Source organism: Coenobita brevimanus, chromosome 20, assembly GCF_032717465.1.
Source record: "Coenobita brevimanus isolate Jiangsu-jjx chromosome 20, ASM3271746v2, whole genome shotgun sequence".
NCBI lineage: Eukaryota > Metazoa > Arthropoda > Malacostraca > Decapoda > Coenobitidae > Coenobita > Coenobita brevimanus.
Window position 1 is genome coordinate 2,369,810 of NC_136973.1, and position 25,604 is coordinate 2,395,413.

At 44.3% G+C, this 25,604-nt stretch overlaps 1 protein-coding gene across 1 annotated transcript in view; it reads right to left on the reverse strand.

The window, feature by feature from the left end:
- Positions 1-982: 982 nt before the first annotated feature.
- Positions 983-25,604, reverse strand: part of Madm (MLF1-adaptor molecule) — a 100,227-nt gene continuing 75,605 nt past the window's right edge. The window contains exons 2-12 of the mRNA XM_080266368.1: positions 15,665-15,748; positions 9,789-9,929; positions 8,695-8,825; positions 7,839-7,933; positions 7,198-7,281; positions 6,585-6,703; positions 6,068-6,248; positions 5,188-5,350; positions 3,969-4,155; positions 2,259-2,378; positions 983-1,141 (exon numbers count right to left, since the gene is read on the reverse strand). Coding sequence (XP_080122494.1) covers positions 983-1,141; positions 2,259-2,378; positions 3,969-4,155; positions 5,188-5,350; positions 6,068-6,248; positions 6,585-6,703; positions 7,198-7,281; positions 7,839-7,933; positions 8,695-8,825; positions 9,789-9,929; positions 15,665-15,748 — 1,464 coding nt within the window. The remainder of the gene's footprint in view (positions 1,142-2,258; positions 2,379-3,968; positions 4,156-5,187; positions 5,351-6,067; positions 6,249-6,584; positions 6,704-7,197; positions 7,282-7,838; positions 7,934-8,694; positions 8,826-9,788; positions 9,930-15,664; positions 15,749-25,604) is intronic.

The window sequence follows — 25,604 nt, forward strand, 5'->3', positions numbered from 1 at the left end:
AGATGAAATCACACGAACTATAGCAGAGGAACACAAAAAGATCGCTTGTAATGAGGACGTGACTTTACTTGGTCTACGAGCCGCACCACCTTATGTAAATGCAAAGTATAACACGCAATCTTCCATCCACTCTCAAAAAACGATAAACTGTCGCCTTGATGCATTCACCTAGTATAGTATATAAAAAAAAAAAAAAAATCAATATATAATAAATGTAAGTCTGTGCATTATCACTTCACCCCAGTGGCATAATTTTTCAACCTTATTTTTGCTGTCTTCAGATGATTTTATTCAGCTTATGAGTGTTTTTTTGAAATGGGGTTTGATATTGCCTCCATTAAGGTTCTCACTCAAATTCGTTTATTCAGCTTATGAGTGTTTTTTTGAACTGGGGGTTAGATATTGCCTCCATTAGGGTTCTCACTCAAATTCGTCTTCCATTAAATCACTCAAATTCGTCTTCCATTAAGTCGTATACATTATCAGTGACATTTTATTCATCTTACTTGAGCTTCCACAAGCTTTTATTAAGATTACAAAGGCCCTCTATCAGTGAAGGTATTAATGAAGGGTATACTGTACTCCCATCCCTCACACTTGTCAAGTCTCCTCTAAGCTCAACAATCACAAACAGGATGAGTATACCAGAAAAATGTCACAGTGGCCCAATGGCACTTTTCGGTTAATTCTTGTTGTCTCCAAACAAACTGAAGCACATCTGTACTGAAATGGATTGGGCCGTATTTAACTCTATCTCTGAAAAATGTATCCTAATTTTAGTATACTGTAAAATGGAGGCTGTATCTTCCAGTTCATACATGTATCCTAATTATTAATGGATAATGAAGGTTGTATTGTACACTACCAGTTCAAAAAGCCTCTCCTATCTTAATAAACTCACCTGGAGATGGTAAGAATAAGATCAAAATTATGTCATTGGGCTGAAGGGGCTAAGGGGGATAAGAGAAGATGCTAATGGGTGTTATCTAGTGACGGTGGCGATGGTGGGTGGATGCATCACATTGAGACTGTCTTCACCTTGAGGCAAGTTGCTGCGGCCGCCAGTCTTCCCTGGGCCGACATCACTTCGGATACGTAACAACTGCTCTTCTATTAAGCTTGTTATCTCATCACGGTCCACCTGAAAGGATACGAGAGCATGTAGGGCAAGCTCTACTTATTTTTGCTGTTGAATAACCCTGGTCTGTCTAGTTGTGAAGACTCATGGACCGCACGCAAGCAACCACCCCTGCAGGGACATTCCATGCAGTGAACCAATGCTCCCTTGTGGCAGACAGCACCTCACCACACTGAGACACGGGGAGGAGTGTGGAAGCATGGTTCCCATAGGAACGCTGTATTTGCATCCCTCCACCCACTTAACAGGGGCACCAGGGTAGGTTCAACCCTGTTTTTTGGTTACATGGATACCACCCACGAATGTATATGGTTTCCTGGGTTACAGGAAACCATTAAGCATGTTAATCAGTGTAGAGCCACCTGATGTGAAGGGGGGTGGGTGGAAGTACTTAACAGAAAAGATGGGAGAAATATGAAATAAGGAGGACAGACACAGAAAAAGAATGATAAAGATCAAGGACGAAATAGGCTGCACTACAGTACATCAAGTGAGTCGATATGTTATGAAAATAGGGTTCTAATAATTTTAAAAACAAAATAAAACAAAACTGAGGTTGGCCATGGTACAGCTGATGTTTTCTATGGACTGGGAGATAAACCTGGTGCTACAACCAGCTAATTACTTCCTAACAGTTGCTGAAAACTATTAGGAGTAAAGAATTCTAAGATGTACAATCAGACCAGTAAATGTTGAAAAAAACATATCATCATCATCAACATGTAATAACCCTTTTTACCAACCAAAGATGAAGTGACATATGATAAACTAGGAGACATAAAACACAAAACAGGAATGAATGACAATCTGGTACAGTACAGAAAAATAAATCTACTTCAAATATCACCAGAAAGGACAAACCTATTCTTTATTGTCCCACCGTTATCATGAGCATATGGTCCTAGAGCCAGGCTACTCAGTTTAGACAATTAGAAGTGCAGGTAACCAGTCCTTCGCCTTTCACCTGGATTATGCAAGCACTTAACCCCACACACCCATCAGACTTTGATCAATAAGATATGTGATAACGCACACTGAGGAGATGGCTTGATATGATAAGTAAATGCCTGAGAATGTGTCACTAATGCCATTTTTTACACCTTCTTTGTGGACAACTAACCTGACTAATAAAGCCGTATCTAACCAGCTCGTCAGTGAGGGCAGCTGCTCCCTCACCATCCTCTATAATACAGGACAGCTGGCGGTTCATCTTGTCTTCTAAGCGTAGGGATATAGTCATCTGCAGAGCAACGTCTCAGTTAATAAGACCAAACTGTAAACATTATACATAGTATATTCAGCTTATACTAAGTCACTAATGATAATTCTTCACTGCTGGAGCACATGGTGGACTTGTTTACAAAAATAAAAATAATTAAAATCACTTCGGTATCATTAAACAGCACTCAAACTTTATCTTATTATATAATTACTGTACTAGAAAAAATATATACATTGCAATAATTAATGAAATAATGTCATAGTAATGAAACTATAATACAGATACTTCATTATGAAATGAAACTACAGTAATCAGGTACTCATTAGAAAAACAGAAATAAACTACACACTGTAAACCACCAAAAAAATATCATGGTAAATAAGTATTGGTATAATATTTCATTACGTTAAAATGGGGTAGTTTCACCGTGAACAGTAGTTTTTGCTAAATACAAACCACCACATATGGAATATTGACATTTTTATTGATTTATATGTACATTCAGCCCATCTGCTAGAGATAACTATAATCGTTTTTGTATAAGAAAAAAAGGGGGGGAGGGGAAGGGGCCCCAAAGGGGCGATTTTGCCGCAACCTATTTGTTGTTATTATTGTTATTATATTCACTGTTATAATACCACACTACATATCACACACAACAGATTATAACTAGGCTTAGGTAGCGCAGGCTACCATACAGTAGGGCTTATGCCATGTACTGGGCAAACTTTGTGTCAATGGCATCCATCATTGTTTCACTGACTGTCTCACAGTTGGTATGCTGGTCAGGGGGACTCCCATGGCACGAGTGCATAGCAGGGTACTCTCTCTCTCTCTCTCTCTCTCTCTCTGTGCACAATGCAAACAGTTCTGAACCATTTTTAACATGAAAGATGTAAATAATGGGTAAACAGAATGTCTTTTTTCCAGTTTTTATTGATGCAATAAATGCTGAAAATTTTTGGTATACAATATCATTTCTCCAATGCCATTTTTTTGCACACTGGAACAAAACTTCACATGACCTTGTTAGGCTGGCATTCCTCTAAAACCTGTGCCCAACAGAAGCTGAATCCATGTAATTGTTTGAGAGCCATGGGCCTCTGAACTGAAAGTATTGGCGTCGCGGCGAAATTACCCCGTTTTACCCTATGCACTTTCTACTGTAGAATGAAAAAAATCTAAACAACACATGAGGTGGTTTGGCCATGTGGAGAGGATGGAGGGTGAGAGACTGATGATGAGAGTGTATGTGAGTGAGGTGGAGGGGGGAAGAGGGAGGGGGAGGCCGAGGATGAGATGGAGGGATGGGGTGGAGAGGTATATGAGAGAGGGGAGTGTGAGTTGGGAGCAGGGCAGTGAAATGGTGGGGGACAGGGCGACTTGGAGGCGATTTGTTTGTGGCCACCCCAAATGGGATTGTGGCGTCTGGCAATAGATAGACAGATAGACAGAAATATCACAGCAATCAAACAATTTCATTACAGACTCGCTGGAGAGAGAGGAGGAGAATACTAATAATAATACGGTAAATAATAATAATAATAGGAGGTAGAAGAAGAAAAAAAAATGTAAATCAGTAAAAAAGTAAAATAAGTCAATACATACAAACAATCCATGTCCACTTTCATTTGGCTTAATGTTGCACATCATGTTGATGACTTTTCTGGTCTCCATGTCTGTTGTTTCTGGTGTTTCTGATGCAACCGGGGCCACAGCCTCAGGTGAAATAGCTCGAGGGCGGGAGGGTGGTGGCTGCTGGAGCCTGAAGGCCGTCAGAGGGTAGATCCCGTACCTGTAACCAGATACACGCAGTCTATAGTTGTGGACATAAACACCGTTCCACTTCACTCCGATAAAAGGGTGCTGGAGTGGGATGCCTTCATGGAATGACATAAATATACCTAGATGGTTCCACTGCCTGGTTATACAAACATTCTTCAACCATTGGTATTTCCCCATCCCCAGAGGGGAGAAGAGTGAACTGCAGGAGAGGGGCACCTTACCCTACAGTTCACTGGGATCACATTTCAGATAATGCCTGGGGTTGACACTATTACCAGAACCATTACCACTACAAACTACTACTATTGTAATAAATAACGAGACACTGAAGAATGACTTTCAAATCCAGTGAAGCAATACTCTGAGTTCAGTACACATGTCAGACTATTTAAAAATTGTTTCATAAGTGTTTAATTAAAAAATGAAGTGATATTACTGACTGCAGCTGAACTTTCATTTGTTTGTTTATAAAGGCTCCACCATGCTTGCATGTGTCAGCCTTGGTCACCTAATGGCGGCTCTCCATGCTGCTCGATCTCTGGCAGCCTCTCTATTCAGGCTCTTATCCCTGAGGTCACACTCTGAGACCTCACCCCAGGTCTTTTTTGGCCGCCTCTTGCAACCCTACCCCCGACGTTCACACTTCTCACCTTTCGCACCCAACTGTCGTCCTGTCAACAATAAAAGTTCTGCTTAATATTTCTCCTCTTCTGCTCTTCACTTTCCTCCATTCTCTTATATTCCTATGCTGAGAAAGGCTTGGTATGTTTTTCTGTCCATAGATAATGCTCTTTGGTATGATGAATCAGGGAGGAAAGTGACAGATATGCTTTGTGTGGGAAGAAGATATAATGCAATAGTGAGCAACCTTCTGTTTTTCATTATACACTCAGAACTTGAAAAATATCCTCCTCTTCCACTTCCTCCTCCTCCTCCTCATCATCATCATCACTATCACCATCATCATCATCATCATACTGAATTAACAACACCAGAACATGAAACAGTATGTAGGTTACTAAAAACTATGACTCCCACCTACCTAACATCCTCAATGAACTTCTCAAGCTTCTCAATAACGGTACTATCGGACATCTTGAACGTGATAGGCTCCCCAGTGGCATGTCTGATCTCGGCCACTACGCTGTCACTGTGGTATTGGTGCTGCAGCATGTCCTCTACACAGTTGTCAACAGATTTATTAGCTGAAATGAGTGCACCATATTAGCATTAACACAATATTTTAAAAGACACCATACACCTTAACAGTCATAATCAACAAACACATCTTTAAGACAATCATAATTAACAAACACACCATATACCTCAATACAATCATAAAATACATTGCAGAGGTTAATTACATAATGACCTTCACTCATTTTTGGATTATATGACCTTTCCTGACTTGAGATGTGATTGATCATTAATAAAAAGGAACTCCATTCATCATTCCACCTATACTGTATTTTCACATATGCCTCTGCTTCCCGTAACTCAATAACTACATATGTTCTTCACTTGGGAAGCCTGACTTAGTGAAATTCCCATAGGGTACCGTGACATTCGTAAAAAGGATACACATCTAGCTGTTTTGCATTCATAAGGATATACATCTACCAGTTTTATCTACTGTCATGTTCACTGCTGGTACGATGTGGAGCTACAGTATTTTTCTGACTGCCTGGTGCACAGAAAGTGAGTGAAACAGTTCCACATCTCACCAACAATAGATAATCCAGCAGATAACGGGAGCAGAGATGTATCCCCATTTATGAATGCAGCTGTAAAATCATACTTACGCTGGAAAAGAGACAATGACAATCTAATACACAAATGACATTTGATATATATGTATTCTCATTTAATAGTTTATTATTTGGTCAGTAAGCATGTAGTTTTCATAAAACCTCAGTGCTTACATTTCTTGGGGTTATGGATGAGGGCATGGGCTGCAAGGAGCTTGAGAGAGTGGACCTCAAAGAGAACCGGGTGAAAGAGCAGCTCACTGGTACTGGGTCGCTGACTCTGATCTGAGATGAGGCACTTCTGTATGAAGTCTCGCTGCTGCTCATGCTCCAGGGAATGTATAGTTTTCAATACCTGAAACATATACACTTAATTATTATAATGAAAAGTGCATATATATATACTTGTACATATTATTGGACTGATGTAAACATTTATATTAAAAACCACAGTTCATGCTAGATGTCCATGTCTTTTCACTCAATGGCTGTTCTCTACAGTATGTGTCACAAGCCTCAGCCACTTCTCTGATCATCATATTACAGTACATCACCTTTCCATACTAGTTGCAAGGATAGCATCATATTCATTTAAGTGGACTGCTGGGCCTTGGGAAATGGCCTATCAAATCGATGCTCAGGATCAGATACATAAAAATGTGGGGGACGGAGGCGAGGGAATCTGTGTTACCTGCTCCTGCGTCACCACATTGCCCGAGTCACCATTGCCAGGTATTTCAAGGGCGGCCATCTCCAGGGCAGCCATCCCAAAGGAGTAGATGTCCACAGCTGGGGTGACTGGTGAAGGACCTACCAGGAGGAAGCAAGGCAAACGTCAAACTCACATCTACATTACTTTTATTACAAGATTCATATTTTTCATCTCCAGTGAAAGGTACGTTTATACTACTGATTTACATGGAGGTAAATCAAATGTCCAACTTCTTGACACAAACATCACTACATCAGAGAAATGCTTAAGTCCAGTGCAACTATTTTAGTCAAAGGCAGTCTGAAGAAATCGAATCGGTGAGAAGTTAAATAAATAAATAATCAGTAATCTGCACCTACTTACATTAGTAGGTAATAAGAGCACACAGCGCTTTTGTTCAAAATAATAGTATGCGTTAATGTGGACTGTTCACAGATATATCAGATTTTAATTATTATATCTATGAAGCCATATAAAAACAATATTATGCTCATTATTCACAAACATTATAATAATACAACAGCAGGGAATATCAAGTTAACAACATATAACCCAAGAAACAATGAATTATTAAGTGTGAGAAGCTTCTTACTTCCATATTCTGGAGCAATAAAATGCATGTTCTTCATGTCATCTCTGCAGGTCTTGACATGTGAGTGTATCTGATCTGGCGCCACTGTAAAATACAAGGACATCAGTACTCCTCCCTTCCGTGACTTGAGAAGTGGCACCCTTGGAGTCCAGTGGGGTGGGGGCCCCTCAGATCCCATCCTCATTGTACGTAGCAACATTTGCCCAGACTTACCACACCGGGTGGCCTGCTGCCCGCAACCAGAATGGTCTGAGGGTGGCCCTACCCCACCACCCACACACCAGCCACACGGTCACGGCCACACGCACACTGCCCCACCCCGCATGGTTAGTCCCCGGGTGAGTGTCGCTGTGACGCAGTAGGTTGGTGTAACACAGCTATGCAAATATGCTGAAGCTGAATGTGGGATTCTTATCACTGTGGCAGAAGACTGACTTTGGTTTAATCTGACTAAATTATTGACACCATTCAATCACAACTGTACCACGTCATACAGTACCAACCTATATTACAGTATCAGTCAAGTGTCTCAACCTTGGGTAGCACTTATCACAAGCCACTATTTTCCACAAAAATAAATACCTTAAATTCTAAATCCTTAAATCTACATCAACCAAAAAGTATTTGGTAAATAACTTTACCTGAGCCAATCTTGACGAGGCCGTTGTGCTGGATAAATATGGTGTCGGTGGTGAGGTTGCCGTGGATGATAGGGGGGGAGCACGAATGCAAGTAACTGTAACAAATATAATAGTAAGTGGTAACAGCCCCCCAGGTAGGCTTCTGCTGCAGATCCTCTTTTTTTTGCCAGCCTGGGAGCCTCTCCACATCACCCACTCACCGTTCCAACTCTGGTTGGCCTCACAGTCAAGCTTGGTAGCAGTTCATGGTTAATAAGAGCACACACCACCTGAGCAGGCCGGTCAAGGAGTGACCGGTCTGGGAGCGAGGCAACAAGACCGTGAGAGACACCACAGTCAGGACTGATATGGTGGGTGAGGGAGACTCCTGGCTTCATCATTCCTCACATAACTCTGTCAGTGCAATGGCTGTTGGCCAGCTGGCCTCTTGGGGCCACACAGCCTCTGTTACCAGGGAGAAACTTTGAGGAAAACTCAAACTGGGTTAATCATATTAGGGCATGAGCCAAAGGACATTTATGAAGGGAAAACTGTCAAATGCATCATCTGCTGTACTCAACTACAACACATAAGAGAGAACTTAAAGATATTGTACAGAACTACCACATGTTCATTATTTAACAAAAACAAACAGTTCCTGCTTCAACACTGCATTAATCTGTTGTGAATTAAAAAGGACTTTGTGATGCAAATCTACGGACGACGAGAGCCCAGCTGGATATCACGCACTCCTATCGATAAGTTCTACTCTTTTAGTTTACGTTGAGAACTCTGCATTAAAGTGTGGTTCTGAGCAACAACTAATGACCAATGTTGCCACTGGGTGATGGTGGCAGTGCTTGTGACAGTAACGCACCTCAGGGCAGAGAGGATTTGAGTGCACCAGCGTTTCCAAGACTGCAGGGGAAGCTTCTTCACATTCTTCTTAGTCAGCTTCAAGAATTTCTTTAACGATCCTGAAGACATGTATTCCGTGATGAAGACAACCTGCAACATGGAACAGCAGTACATATTTTTGTAATTATCTAACCTTCATCATCTTCATTATCATTATTATCACACCTCTTTTTCCCATCTGCAGGAGGAGTGAGGTATGGTTGAGAAACTAAAGAAATTTAAAAACATCATTAAAAAACAAACTGTAATCAATAATTATATATACATTATGAGATAAATTGTTTACTGAATCTTCATTTGCCATCTCATCAGGCTCAATACAGGTATCCCTTGGCATATAATTAAGATTCACAGCTGAAAATACAACTGTAAAGTGAAAAATCATATATCAGACTCATTACAACATAAGTTCAATGGAGTTATACAAGCTAGTCATATATTAGCATCCACAATTTTCACATCTTACTGAAACATTCCAATCAGCATTACCAGTGCCTACTCTACTTTCATATCTACCCTTTTAATATCAATGCAGTGTGAATCAGTAACATTAATGAGTATAATAAAGTACAGTATCCTCAAAAGGCAGGCACTGTCCCAGGACCCAAATCAACTGCATGAGGCTCCAGACTGCAAGAGTTAACTATACCGTACTGTATATCAGATCTGACAGATGAAGTCTCGACTTTCTCACATAAACCTTTAATTTTTAACAGTATCAACACTGACTTACTAGAATGAATAACAGCTTCCAGTAAATAGCTTAAAAAAAAAAATCTCATTACTCTGTTACAGAAAAAAAATTCATTATATGTAACAGATCAACTATCATTTACTAACATTAATCAAAGGAAAATTAGAAATAAAAACAAGAAACACAGGTTGAATGAAAAGTAAATTTATGAGATATAACTGCTTCAGCAGAAACAAATCACATTCCAACTAATGACAAACTTCACTTTAAAATACAAAAGAAACTGGAGAAGATCCAGTAATATATTATGTAGTCAATAAAAAAAATGTAGTAGACTTAAGAGAACCAACAGTACTTACCCTTGGCTTATCATTTTTGTTGTCAATCCAGTACTTGTGCAGCTTAACAATATTGGGGTGGTCCAGCTGAGTCAGGTTGTCAAACACTAACCGAATCTTCTCTTCTTTTTCACGAAAGTTCCGCCTTTCACTGAACCGGACCTGAAAACACAAATCAATTCTAAGCTATGGTTGTTTGAAAATCTCACATTTCCACAGGATATCAAAGTGAACTGGAATGGGTAATATTGTATGTAGAAGATCCTGAAAATGTTAGGAGTGTATAGTACAGGTGAACAAGTCATAAGGGAAATAAGGAGGCTGTTTGTCATGACCTCAGGCATAATTTTACTTAAGTACATAAAGCAATAAATAATGATGATATATACAGCAAGTGTTTATCATAGCTTCATAAATAAAAGCATGCATGACTGGCAATATAATACTGTACTACTAAGCACAATATAAGGCACTGACTATTACAAACTGTGTAATGGCTTCATAAATGTTTATGCCATCATAAAATATAGCTGGGTAATAAAACAGGGATAATGATGACACAGATACAATTGTCTCATGATATGCCTTTCCTCCTGTGATGACTCTGGTGCACCTGTGGCAGAATTGCAGTGCTGGAGCAAATGTATGACTGGATACATACATCTGTATGCATGGTGCAGTGTTCACAGCATGTATTTATTTATACCAGTACACTTATTCTAGCACTATAATACTGCCAGGTATAAGTGTAAACACTGGCAGGGGGGAAGAAATACTCTGAGGAAATTGTACGAGTATATACAATGAAATATACTTGGAGTACGTGGCACCTTTAAATGTACTAGTTAACTTCAGCAAAGGCTTTTCCATGTAGTTCTGGATGCCACTGTGTTACTGGCAGCTGCAGCAATTCTCAGTGGTGACCATTATACACAGTACTTGGTGCATACTGGTGGAACAAAGCCAGCACCATATCTGATGGTGGTTACTAGGGTGTGAACTATACACAGTGATGACTTGGTGCACAGTGCTAGCCTGCACCCCATCTGCCAGTACTTGCAGAAGTGTGGACTTAACTGCCAAGGCCATCCTTAGTGGTTCTGTGGTAAATCTCCGTCATGAGGTTCCTTTGGCTGACTGAGACACTTCAATCACTAACCATGAGCATGCTGTCAAACTGGCCTGATCATTTTCTTGCCACTGTTTGTGGCTGGCCCCTAAGGTTCCACACACACAGCCTGAAGGAATTCAGGATGTCAAGGTGCCTGGGCCCCCAAAGAGGCACATTCCTGGGTACTGTAACTAGGCAAGAGTTGCCTCTCACTCCCCCCAGCAACCTCAGTCATGTGAAGAGGATGTCAAATTCTTTCGGCCTCATCCTGTATCATCACTCCCGCATTTTGCTGATCCCACTGATTTCAGGCTAGTTCCTACCAGATCAAGGTGTTTTTCATGGACCTTGTGGGCACATAGTGTCACTGCTACACATAACCATCCTTGGACCCCTGCAAATAATTCAAGCAGCACTGCATTTGCAAATACATCACCTTGGCCCATAACTATGGTTGCCTGATAAACTCAGGTTTCCACAGGATATTGAAATACATTGGAAAGTGTAATACTGTATGTAGATGACCCTGAAGGATCTGCCACTCCTGCTGTTGATGGCCCAGGGGTGGGGGAAGGAAGGATGGAGGAAGAAGGAATGGGGAGGAGGAAGGGGAAGAAGTGGATGGTGGAGGAAGGCAGTAAGGGTGCACAGAAGGGCTGGAGGGGAGGGAAGGTGGGGGAGACATATGAGTAAGGGAGAGGGATTAAAGGAAGAGGGAAGGCCAGGTGCTGGAGGAGGTGGGAGAAGGGGGGGGGGACACAGGAAAGTAAGAGTGGCTGACGGAGGATAAAGGAAGAGAGGCAAAAGTAGGAGGAGCTGGTTGTGGGGGGCAGGGTGGATGGCAGATGGTGGGGGAAGAGCTGTGGTGGGGCAGGAAGGATGAAGGAGAATAATACTGGCTGGAGTGGGAAAAGGATGAGGGTTTGTGGGAAGGGGGCTATGATGCCAGTGGATGGGAATGGGCAATAAAGGAAGAAAGGGGTAGTGGTGTGGGGGGGATAGGCACTGGAGAGGGAGCGGGGAAGGAGGATCCAAAGGGAGGAGGGAGGGGTAGTAAGGGATGCTGGAGGATAAGGTGGTCGCTGGTCCAGAGAATCGATGACGAAATTTAATCAAGGTCCTGGCGACATTGGATCACCCAGCCGGAAGCCATGGGGAGGAGTCAGGTGTGTGGTTGTAAAGTCAGGTGTGTGGTAATGGTAGTGCTGTCAGGTGTGTGGTGGTGGTGGTGGTGGTGGAGTCAGGTGTGTGGTTGTAAAGTCAGATATGTGGTAATGGTAGTGCAGTCAGGTATGGTGGTGGAGTCAGATGTATGGTAATGGTCGTGAAGTCAGGTGTGTGGTGGTGGTGGTGAGTCAGGTGTGTGGTGGTGGTGGTGAGTCAGGTGTGTGGTAGTGGAGTCAGATTTGTGGTGGTGGTGGTGGTGATGGAGTCAGGTGTGTGGTGGTGGTGGTAGTAGTGGTGGTGGAGCAGGTGTGTGGTAACGGTAGTGGAGTCAGGTATGTGGTGGTGGTGGTGGAGTCAGGTGTGTGGTGGTGGAGTCAGGTGTGTGGTAATGGAGTCAGATGTGTGGTAATGGTCAAGTGTGTGGCTGACAGCTAAGCAAAGCAGGAGTGACAGCTTTGCGCAGTGTGTGTGTGTGTGTGTGTGTGTGTGTGTGTGTTTACCCTCCAGTCAGATTACACTTGGCTACCATGTGTTGGGATCTACTTACGTTAAAACAGACGTTACCAATAATTACGGCATGCAATCAATAACAACAGTACGCGAAACACATTAACCAGTTTTATCCTTTATTTATACTGACGAACATACAAAACGAAAAGAAAAAAATACATAATTACGATTTATTCCACATTTATGCACTAACTAATGTACTGGGTGAAGAAAAAAAATAACGCTTTTTAAATTACGAAAGTGCTTTACATTAGCTCCTATTACGCCACAACTTTTTTCCTATCCTGTTTTTGATATTCTGTAAAACATGTATGTATCTGCATGCATTTGGTGTACAGTCGACAAAAAAACTATCGCACACCTTACCGCACGTATCATTCTGAAAGATGGACGAAGCATTGTGATATATGAAAGATCCTGTAATTATAAGTGTAAATATTGTCCTTGGTAATTATTAGGACTCAAGATGGCACGACAGCTCACATTCTGGTTGCTGTGTTTTGTAAGGCACTAGGTTAACAGATTCATGTGTGTCCTACAAAACTCGCTCATTTTCACATCCATCATACCACGGGTGTGTCATACTTCTTCTGTTGATTGTACAGTATATGCCATGCAATAAAATGAGACAGATGTGGACTGTGAGAAATTTATTATACCTTCTAGATAGCTATACTCTTTTCACTTTAACTTGGCCTATAATCACTTCATATAAAACTATGCGTTCTAGACAAATATTCTCCTTTTACTCTACCTTGGCCTAAAACTGCCAACTCTCCATCTTAAGTGCTCAGAACTAACTATAGATTAAGACTTGAATAGGGTGCCAGTCACGAAGAAGTGCTATGAAAAGGATACAAAGACGCAGTACCGTCTTATTCTGCCAATGAGTTTGAGAAAACAAGATGCAGAAGGATTGAAATACAGCCCAGTAAAAGTGAATGAACAATAGGATTTTTTTGACAGCTAAAATTGCCATCTTTCCATTTGAAACTAACACTCGAATATGATTCTAGTCACGAAGAAGTGCTAGGGAAAGGATGTAGAGCCGTGGCACCGTCTTGCGCTACTTGAAATAAACTGTCCAAGTACGAAAATCTGGGCCAAGTTAAGGTGAAGGGAGTATAGCAATGTGAAATCTAAAATAATATACTTAATTTATCGACAAATATAACACTTGGACACTAACCTGGAACTATTTATCCGAATCAATAGCAGGAAAAAGAAAGAGACAAAGGGTTATCGTTAGAAATGGTTAGGGTAATGAGGGTATGCTTTGGGAGACTAACACCTCTTCCTTAGCGATTTATTTTGTCTACTACCCTCAGCAGAATCTTGTTACTGATGAAAGTTATGTTGATATAAAAGAATATCTAGAGGAAAGGAAGGGGTTATATGGAAAATAATCGCTTAGGAAGAGGTAATGTAAGTCTCCTGTCTCAAAATTCATCATCATTATCATTATTATCGTCATCATTATCATCATCATCATCATCAACGTCAGCATTTTCTTGGCCTCTTTATCTCCACCAGTTGATGTAAATGGGAAGGTCTATGTAAAAAAAAAAATCATCATCATCATCATCATCACCTGATAATGAGATAAAGACGACACACACACACACACACACACACACACACACACACACAGATAGATGCAATAAAGAAGAAAAATAAATACAGAACCAATAAAATAAATAAACAAGAATCTGTGTGTGTGTGTGTGTGTGTGTGTGTGTGAGAGAGAGAGAGAGAGAGAGAGAGAGAGAGAGAGAGAGAGAGAGGCAAATGTGAGAGGTGAAGAGCGTGATGGGATAGAGAGGGAGACGTGAGAGATTATTCTGAAGGTGAGGGGGGAAAAAGAGGGGTGAGGGAGGAAAAAGAGGGGCGAGGGAGGAAATAGAGAGGTGAGGGAGGAAAGACAGGGGTGAGGGAGGAAGAGAGGGGTGAGAGAGGAAAGAGAGGGGTGAAGGAAGAAAGAGAGGGGTGAGGGAGAAAGAGAGGGGTGAGGGAGGAAAAAGAGGGGTGAGGGAGGAAACACAGGGGTGAGGGAGGAAACACGGGGGTGAGGGAGGAAAGAGAGGGGTGAGGGAGGAAAGAGAGGGGTGAGGGAGGAAAGAGAGGGGTGAGGGAGGAAAGAGAGGGGTGAGGGAGGAAAGAGAGGGGTGAGGGAGGAAAGAGAGGGGTGAGGGAGGAAAAAGAGGGGTGAGGGAGGAAAGAGAGGAGTGAGGGAGGAGAGGGGTGAGGGAGGAAAGAGAGGGGTGAGGGAGGAAAGAGAGGGGTGAGGGAGGAAAGAGAGGGGTGAGGGAGGAAAGAGAGGGGTGAGGGAGGAAAGACAGGGGTGAGGGAGGAAAGAGAGGGGTGAGGGAGGAAAGAGAGGGGTTAGGAAGGAAGAGAGGGGTGAGGGATGAAATAGAAGGGTGAGGGAGGAAAGACAGGGGTGAGGGAGGAAGAGAGGGGTGAGGGATGAAAGAGAGGGGTGAGGGATGAAAGAGAGGGGTGAGGGAGGAAAGAGAGGGGTGAGGGAGGAAAAAGAGGGGTGAGGGAGGAAAAAGAGGGGTGAGGGATGAAAGAGAGGGGTGAGGGAGGAAAGAGAGGAGTGAGGGAGGAAAGAGAGGGGTGAGAGAGGAAAGAGAGGGGTGAGGGAGGAAAGAGAGGGGTGAGGGAGGAAAGAGAGGGGTGAGGGAAGGAAGAGACGGGTGAGAGAGGAAAGAGAGGGGTGAGAGAGGAAAGAGAGGGGTGAGGGAAGGAAGAGAGGGGTGAGAGAGGAAAGAGAGGGGTGAGGGAGGAAAGAGAGGGGTGAGGGAGGAAAGAGAGGGGTGAGGGAGGAAAGAGAGGGGTAAGGGAGGAAAGAGAGAGATGAAGGGAAGGAAGGAAGAGCCATGGAGAGAAGCCAGAGTGAGGTAGGGACAACAGGCATGAGGTAGAGGTAAAATAAGGCGAAATACAGAAGTAAACACGTAAAATAAAGTACGTGAAATAAGCACGGAAAATAAGGGAATAAGGACGTGAAATAAGGGAATAAATACGTGAAATAAGGATACAAATACGTGAAATAAGGATACAAATACGTGAAATAAGGATATAAATACGTGAAATAAGGACGTACCTCATTCCAGACCACCTCCATGCCCTCGTCCGTGTCCATGGCTAGGTAGGCGGCATCGATTCCAGGTACATCACGCTGCTGTACCTGTAGACAATATTAATTAATTAGTACACAGGTAAACACAGGTAAAAAAGTAGTAGTAGTAGTAGTAGTAGTAGTAGTAGAAGTAATGACGTTGATGATGATAAACATGATCATCAACCTGATTCCTTTTTCACTTTTCTCATTCTAAAACTTAATAAATCACTCCATTATCTCTAATTAAAGAGAGAGAGAGAGAGAGAGAGAGAGAGAGAGAGAGAGTACTGAAAATCTTTAAACACCCTGACCCACTGGCAATTACGGCGTCAGTGGTGTTACGTGGTTATTTTGTCCTGGTTACTGTCAAAAGAACTTGGAAAAAACAAAACAAACACGCTCTCATGCACAAACAAAAAGACACACAGATACAGCTAAGCATACACACACACACACACACACACACACACACACACACACACACACACACACACACACACACGACACTAAACTTCACATGTTAATGCCTAGACACAACAGGAAATTCACACACACACACACAAACACACACACACACACACACACACATAAAGGAAGTCGGTTCATACATACATACACATTACAGGAAAGCCACACAAAGCATTAAAAAATTAGTAAAATCCACACACACACACACACACACACACACACACACACACACACACACACACACACACACACACACACACACACACACACACACACACACACACACAGTAATCTGCCCTCAAAATAAAACTTAAAACTGTGGTCCCAAGCAGAAGACGATGCAAAGGGAGAGGGTTGCGAGGCCAACGACACGAGGAAACAAGGAGTGGTCCGGGACAGCCTCGTGGGGAAACAGGAGGGGTGGGGGAGAGTGAGGAAGACAGGAGGGAGGGAGCGGGAGAGTGAGGAAGACAGAAGGGAAGGAGGGAGGGAAGGGGAAAGTGAGGGAGACAGGAGGGAGGGTGAGGGAGAGTGAGGAAGACAGAAGGGAAGGAGGGAGGGAAGGGGAGAGTGAGGGAGACAGGAGGGAGGGAGGGAAGGGGAGAGGGAGGAGGGAAGGGGGGGAGTGAGTGTGGGAGACAGGAGGGAGAGAGAGAGGGGGGAAGTGAGGGAGAGGGCGATGGAACCAGCGAGAGGGGAGGATGAAGGAGAGAGGAGAGTCAAGAAGAATGGGATGGAGAGAGGGAAAAGGGGGATGGAGCGAGGGAAGGCGAGAGTGAAAGAGAGGGGGGATGGAGTGAGGGAGGCAGGGAATGACAGAGAGGGGGTATGGAGTAAGGAGGCAGGGAGCGACAAAGGGTGGATGGAATGAGGGAGACAGGGAGTGAGGGAGAGGAGGGAATGGAATGAGGGAGAAGGAAGGGTGAGGGAGGGGGAAGGATTGAACTAGAGAGGAAGAGGGAGTCAAGGTGTGTTGAAAAGAAGAGGGGGAAGGAATTGAGAGAGAAGGTGAAGGAATGAGAGAGAGGTGGCATGGAATAAGAGAAATAAACGAAGGAATGGGGGAAGGAGGGGGAAGGGGTAAGGGAAAGGAAAGGGGGGAAGAGAATGACGAAAAACAGAAGAGGGAGGGAAATGAGGAAGAGAGAGAAGGGGGAAAGGAATGGGGGAAAGATGGAAATGAAGAGACAGGGTGAGAGGAAATGGATGGGAAAAACGAAAGAGGAAGGGAAAGAAGGAGGAGTGAGGGTAAGAGACAGAAGGAATGAGGAAGAAAGTGGGGGTAATGGAAAGAAGGAAAGGGGGAGGGGGATGGAGAGGAGAGAAGGAAAGAGGAGGTGGAGGGAAAGAGGAGGGGGAGGGAAAGAGAGGAGGGGAGGGAGAGGGTAGCAGCAGTCACAACAAAATCGATGCAGCGCTACTAACGTCAATATTATGATACATCTCGCCACGGGAATTCAGTCTATCTACTCATATCTATTTTACACCATTACAGGGCTCTATCTATCGTCATGGGCTCTATCTATGTGTCTATCTATCGGTCTCCGTACTCTAGATATCACGGGAGTCTTCCTAACACTTCTTCCTAAGCGATTTATTTTGCCTATTACACCTTAACACTCATGTCACCTATATCCCCTTTCTATCACGGTGTCAACAATAATATAAAAGAGGATACTGAAGAGTAAGGTGTAGAATGAATCGCTATGAAAGAGGTGTTACGTAATATCCAGTCCGAAATGCTTTTTGAAAATGAAAATATCAAAGCAGTTAATTGGAGTAGATGATGAGGACCTGGTTTGGAGAGGAAAAGGAGTCCAGTCTCTCTCCCCCCCCCCCCTGTCTCTCTCTAAAACTAAGAAAAAAGTGAGGATAGATAGGTAGGGTAGGAGGCCAAGAACAAGATGCAAGGTTGGAGAGCATACTAAATGGGGGAAGGTTAGGGGTATATGTAGTCCATGTATCATCTGAGGGAACTGTGCCACAAGAGAGAGAGAGAGAGAGAGAGAGAGAGAGGTGGGAGGGGGGGGGGCTTAAAAATCAACTGTGCCAGGCGAATTAGGAAGCTGAGGTTAAGGAACAAGACAGAGTATTGTTAGGCAGGGAAGGGGAGGGGAAGGGGAAGGGGAGGAGAGGGGGAGGGGAGGGAAGGGGAGGGGAGGGGAGGGGAGGGGAGGGAGGGGGAGGGGGTGAATAGGCGCCCCGAAGTCGTCAATGAATATAAATAGTGTGTGTAGTACGGCGGCAGGCAGGCGGCCAACATGACCACGCGACTTTATACCCCTCCCTGTATACCCCTACCCTATGCCCCCCCTCTATACCCCTACCCTATGCCCCCCCTCTATACCCCTACCCTATGCCCCCCTCTATACCCCTACCCTATGCCCCCTCTATACCCCTGCCCTATGCCCCCTCTGTACCCCTACCCTATGCCCCCTCTGTACCCCTACCCTATGCCCCCTCTATACCCCTACCCTATGCCCCCTCTATACCCCTACCCTATGCCCCCTCTGTACCCCTACCCTATGCCCCCTCTGTACCCCTACCCTATGCCCCCTCTATACCCCTACCCTATGCCCCCTCTATACCCCTACCCTATGCCCCCCTCTGTACCCCTACCCTATACCCCTGTCCTATGCCCCCCTCTGTACCGCTACCCTATACCCCCTCTGTACCCCAACCCTATGCCCCCTCTCTATACCCTTACCCTATACCCATCCTCCTCTATACCCCTATCCTATGCCCCCTGCCCTCCTGCATCTCTCCCCTCCCTTTCTTTCTCAATATCCCCCTCCATCTACCCCTTACCCTGCCGTGTTCCCCTACCCTACGCCCCTACCCCCTACCACCTCTCTTTGCCCAGCGCCCCCGCCCCCACCCATCTAGACTTCCTCCTTTACTCTTCCTTTTAATACCATGCCTCTACCCCTCCTTTCTATGCCCCCTTTATACCCCTGCCTTTGTCCCCTGTCCTCCCTTTCCCCTGTCCACTCCTCCCCTCCTTAGCTACCCTGCCATGCCCCTGCTAGCTCACTATGCCTCCCGTACCCCTACCCCCTACTTTTCCTTTGTTTCCCCATCCACATACCCTCACCCTTACCCTATGCCCAGCTCGACCATACCCCTGCACTTCGTCCCTTTCACCCTAAACCCACCCTGCGCATCTGTTCTACGTCACCCTTACCCTCCCCTGCCTTATTCTACTCACCCCTACACTATTCTCCTTTCTTTCACACTTCTCTTCCGTCCCGTTCCGTTCTGTTCCTGAGTTTATATACCCAAATATATTCGTTTTTCTTCCCCTTTCCGCTCCTAACATTCTGCGTCACATTAACCTTGCCTTTGCTCTGCCGTAAACCGTCTTATCCTTGTCTTCTCTGTCACACACTTTCCTACCCTAGACACCACCATACCCTGCTCTTCCCCTCTTCCCGACTCTCATCGTACCCTACCCTTCCCTATCAACCTACCCTACCCTATCCTTCCTTATCATCCTATCCTATCCTATCCTACCCTACATCCCAGCATAGTCAGATCTACCCTCTTCCCTGTTCTCACTCTTCCTTGCTTCCTAGAAATATTTAATCAACACCCCGCCCCTCACCTAGCATAGCCCAGCCCTTCCGACATTCAGGCCTATGCTCCCTACACCTGACTGGAGGGCTGATTTGACTAGTAACCAAGGACAATCATTCCGAAAACCAAGGATATAACGTTACCTCTTTTCAGCTCTGTTGACGGCAAAGTGTGATTAGATTGGAGGGATGATTTGACTAGTAACCAAGGACACATCGAATTTCATGCCACAACGTAACATTTTTTTCAGCTGATGGCCAAGTGTAGTCAGATTGGAGGGCTGATTTGACTAGTAACCAAGGAGACTCATTACTACCTCATCAGCTTGCCCCAGTTCCGTCAGTCGAAAGCAAACTAATTATAATATAGCTCTAATTTTAGGTCCAACTATGATAAAACTTGTACACATTTTTCTGAAAACTTGTTGGGCAGCCAAGATCGCCTCACTGAGTTTTGGAAATCATTGTTCACCGTCCCTTTATTTATCGTTATGAGTGGATCAGAGTTTTTGTCCGTAGCACTGTCTACTTATTCCTATTACCGGTACTTACATCTTTTTTCTTCACTACTACTACTGCTACTACTACTTCTACTACCACTATTATTACTATTATTGCTACTACTATTATTACTACCCTGCCAACTTGTTCCTAATGCATTATATTTTTCTTCCTTCACACTCCTATTGCTACTACTATTACTATTACTACTACTACTCACTACTACTACTACTACTACTAATATAAACATCTTTTCCTCAGTTATATTCTTGGCCTCTCTCTCTCTCTCTCTCTCTAACCTAATTTCCCTCACTCTCCCCGGCCCTCCCTCCCCCCTACATTAAATCCATTTTATACCCAGACTCTTTCCAGCCTCCTCCTCCTCCTCCTTTTTCTCCCCTTCCTCCACCTAATTCTTCTTCTTTTTCTTCTTCTTCTCCTCCTCCTCCTCCTTATCCTCCTCCTAATTCTCTTCTTCTCCTCCTTATTTTTCTTCTGCTTTTCCTCCTCCTCTTCTCTCTTCCACCTCCTCCTCCACATCCCCTTCCTCCTCACCTCTTCCCTACCTTCCCTCCTCCTCTTCCTCCCATGCTCCACACACTCAGCACTTTCATTCAATTTCACTCCTTCCTTCCTCTTACACTCCTTATGCTTCAAGTCCCCCTGTCAGTAACATTGAGAAACACAGCTTAATCTTCCTACCACCAGACGATTTTATTCAGCTTAGGAGAGGCGTCTGGAAGTGAGGGGGTTAATGAAGGCTGTGTCTAACCCCTCCACCTCAAGAAGTTGATAGTAAGATGAGGAAAATCGTCTTCAGGTAGAGAAAACAAGTGCTGTATTAAAAGGATTACATTACCTGCATCATTATTGTCATCACCAGCACAATCCTCCTCCTCTTCTTCCTCCTCCTTCTCTTCTTCCTCCTCCTTCTCTTGCTCCTCCTCCTTCTCTTCCTCCTCCTCCTCTTCCAGTCTTGCTTCGCCCACTGTCATTTTAATTCTGCATTTTTATTCATTTTTTCACTCCTCTCTGACATTCTTTCTGATCCATTTAACATGCTGGTCCTCTCTCTCTCTCGTATCCATTAATTTCCTGCAAACTCAACTCCATTCTATAACTTTCTGATTCAGCCCCTCTCTCTCTCTCTCTCTCTCATTAACTTGCTCCAAAATCACTTCTTTCTTTGACCTATTTCTTCATCCACTCCTTTCTCCCCATCCAACTATGTTACCCTTTCCTATCCCACATATTTACACTATCTTCCCCCGTCTTCTGGTTCTCCTATCCTCTCACCTACCCATCCATCCTGCCTACTATCCCTCTATTCCGCTCTACAATTTAATATAACCCTGTACCCTACCTCTCAGTCCTTTCACCTATCCCCCTACCCTCTCCCTTTCCTATACCCCGGCCCTTTTTAATCTAATCTCCCCATACCTACCTTCTCCCCTAGCCCCTCTAACTCTTCTCCCCACTCTACTCTTCTCTCTCCCTACCCTACCTTCTCCTCTCCCTTCCCTACCCTCCTCTTACCTCTCCCTTCCCTACCCTCTCCTCTCTCTTTCCTACCTTTTCCTCTCCTCACTCTTTCCTACCTTTTCCTTTCCTCTCCTTTCCCTATCCTTCTCTTTCCTCTCCCTACCCTATCCTCTCCTCTCCCAACCCTAACTTCTCTTCACCTACCCTACCATTTTTTCTCCTCTCTCCACCCTACCCTTTCCTCTCTCCACCCTACCCTTTCCTCTCTCTACCCTACTCTCTCCTCCCTTCTATACCGTCTCTTCTCTCTTTTTGCTACCATCTCTTCGTTCCCTACCCTCTCCTCTCCTTTCTCCTCCCTTCCCTACCCTGCTTACCCTACACTCCCTTCTTCTACATCCCCTGCACTGCGTCGTCCTCTTCACCCTGCCTGATCACCCTAACACCCTAGTCTCAGAGGCCCGTATCTGATCCTACCACATCGCCATTACACCCTAGCTCTCGACTTGCGAAAATAAGGAAGGAAGGAAGGAAGGAAGGATGGAAGGAGGGAAGAAGGAAGTAAGGAAGGAAGGAGGGAAGGTAGGAAGGAAGGAAGATGGATGGACGGATACAAAGAAGATAAGATGGACAGACACACAGGAGGGAAGGAAGGAAGGAAGGAAGGATGGAAGAAGGATGGTCGGATACACGGAAGATGGGATGGACAGACAGACAGATAGACAGATAAATACAGACATAGTAGTACAGGGGGAAGGAAGGAAGATGATCTTAGGAGGGAAGGGAGATGATCTTAGGAGGGAAGGGAGATGATCTTGGGAGGGAAGGGAGATGATCTTAGGAGGGAAGGGAGATGATCTTAGGAGGGAAGGGAGATGATCTTGGGAGGGAAGGGAGATGATCTTAGGAGGGAAGGGAGATGATCTTAGGAGAGAAAGGAGATGATCTTAGGAGGGAAGGGAGATGATCTTAGGAGGGAAGGGAGATGATCTTGGGAGGGAAGGGAGATGATCTTGGGAGGGAAGAGAGATGATCTTGGGAGGGAAGGGAGATGATCTTAGGCAGTGACAGGCACTCCACTACAACCCAGACACAGCTAAAGACAGGGAGCATTCGTGGCTTCCCTCGTCCCTCGTGTCAAAAGAGCAAAAGAGAGAGAGAGAGAGAGAGAGAGAGAGAGAGAGAGAGAGACACCATCATCATCTTACTTACCATAATGGGTTGAGTCATTAGCTTAATTAGATATTTTTCCTACACACACACACACACTCACACACACACACACACAAACACACACACACACACTAACAACATATCACCTACAGTACACTATACAACAACTATAATCTTCCCTGGCATAAATAGTTTGCTTCACCTTCTCTATTCGTACCTTCTTAACCACCAAACCTCTGCTCTTCGTATTTACAACCCCCTAAAAAAAAATACATATATAAATAAAAAAAAAATCTCATATCTCAGGGCAATGCCAATAAAAGTTGTGATTTACTGTTGTCATTCCTTTTTTCTTGTCACACGAATACTTTTACGGTCTCACAGTCAATCAATTCTACGGTTTTAGTCTGCCCTGTTATACAATCTCAGAGTGTATACCTTCGCCAAAGCAATACAATTTATGATTTATTCCTGCATCCGGATCCAGCTCAAAATCTAAACAGCTCATCCTTGATCCGCTGGCCACCTAAGCACACATTATCCCTGAAATCCAGTAACTACTTTCTGAGATTTCTTGCACACAGACAGGGAGACAGACGCGGGTTGATACAGTCCCCCCGTCCAACTCGCAAGCGGAGGTTAATAAAATAAAATAAAAATGTGTTGGCATGAGAGAGGCCAGTGTGTCGCGGCGAAGGAGGGCAGCGTGGGAGGTAAACAAACAACATTATGGTGGGTCTCACGCCGGGGACAACGCGAGATAAAACTAAGGTCGCTCGGTCCGTCTCACACTCCGTCTTGCGTAAACCAGATACAGCCTGAGTTTCGTCACGCTCATACTGGTTTAAGCCTGACTCCCAAGTGTGTTATTACGCTTATTTTCATGCCCCATATATGAACCTTTTAATCCGATTTTTGCTTGGGACTGACAGATCGATTTGGAACTCTGTCAATCAGTTCTGAGTCCTTCCCGTGTTGATTCAGGTCGTCTATAAAGGTGAGAGAGAGAGAGAGAGAGCCCTACTGATGGAGTGGTGCCTGCAATATGTCTACTCAGAAACACATCTTGCCTAAGCCACAAAAACGCCTGTATGCATCCACAGCACTAAAGAGGGTCTCAGTCTCGAAGCTCATGCCTCTCTCTCTCTCCCTCTCTCTCTCTCTTCTATCTAGGTTACTTCCCCATCTCATTTTAGAAACCCAACAGAAAATCTAATATTACTTCATCTCCATCTGTCAGCTGTGTCAGTTTACATGCCAAGATTACACACACACACACACACACACACACACACACACACACACACACACACACACACACACAAAGGAGGCTGGTTAATGCATACCTACAAGATACAGCCACGCAAAGCATTAAAAAACACTAGTAAAAACCATACAACACACACACACACACACACGCACACTCAACTCCTTTACGTTATTCACACACTAGTCTCCTACATAAGTAAAACACATACCGCCATTACTTAAACCTAAAATCATATCTACTTACACAAAAACACATTAAAGCTCTGTGTTTTTATTTTCCATTTTTCTTGCCCCTATCCATCAAGGAAATAGGGGCAAAATGGGTAACATCTCTTCCTAAGCGATTAATTTTGCAAACAACACACAATATTCGTTTTGCAAATTATGTCCATATTAACAACGATATAAAAGGCACATAAGAAAATAATATGGCATACATGTAGCCTAAATCGCAATGGAAGAGGTGCTACGATGCCTTCCCTGAATACGACCATAAGACCTATCCCAATGTCGAGTCACAAGGCGTCTCGCACAGGTCAATGTGTTTGTTGTTCTTGGCCTATTACTACACTTTTTTTTTTACCTCCTCTCTCTCTCTCTCTCTCTCTCTCTCTCTCTCACACACACACACACACACACACACACCTCCCTCCAACTCCCCCCTTCACTCCGCTAGCCAAGTCTCTTCCCTCTCCACACTCCAAACACAACACCAACACTTAATTACGCCCTAGCTCTTATACGGTACCCCCCCCCCTCCTCTTTCTCTCTCTCTCTCTCTCTCTCTCTCTCTCTCGGCTGCCGCAGTGTCTTCTGTCTAGGTTAGCTCCCAATCTCTTTTTAGAAACCCAATACCAACACTCAATTACGTATGTTCGTCGTCTCTCTCTCTCTCTCTCTCTCTCTCTCTCTCCCGATGCTATGTGGTGCACACACAAGGTCGCAGTAGCAATTAACCACCACACGGGGCCAAACTAAATCTCTCAGCGACATCTCCGTGCATAAGCTCACGAGAAAGGTTTTTGCTCAAGCGTATTAGGGAGCGTCGCCTTCGAATTATTTAACACCGTCGGCTGGTCTAATGTACGAGGAAGCTGTCACGTCCCTACAGCCCAAAATCCCGTGTTACAGAGCTACGGATTTTGGCTGGATGTTGACTGTCTCTCTCACCTGATCCACACACTGAAGGTTGTTTACTTGTGGGACAGGTTCGTGCTACCCTATTTGTTACACACTGGTTGATGGACTTTTTTCAGAACCTTCTATTTCAAACTAGTAAAATATCTTCCCTTCCCCACAGTCCCAATGTCGCCTCACCCTCTCTAACTCGGACAGCCTCACCCTCTCTAACTCGGACAGCCTCATCCCTCTCTAACTCGGACAGCCTCACCCTCTAACTCGGACAGCCTCACCCTCTCTAACTCGGACAGCCTCACCCTCTCTAAATCGGAAAG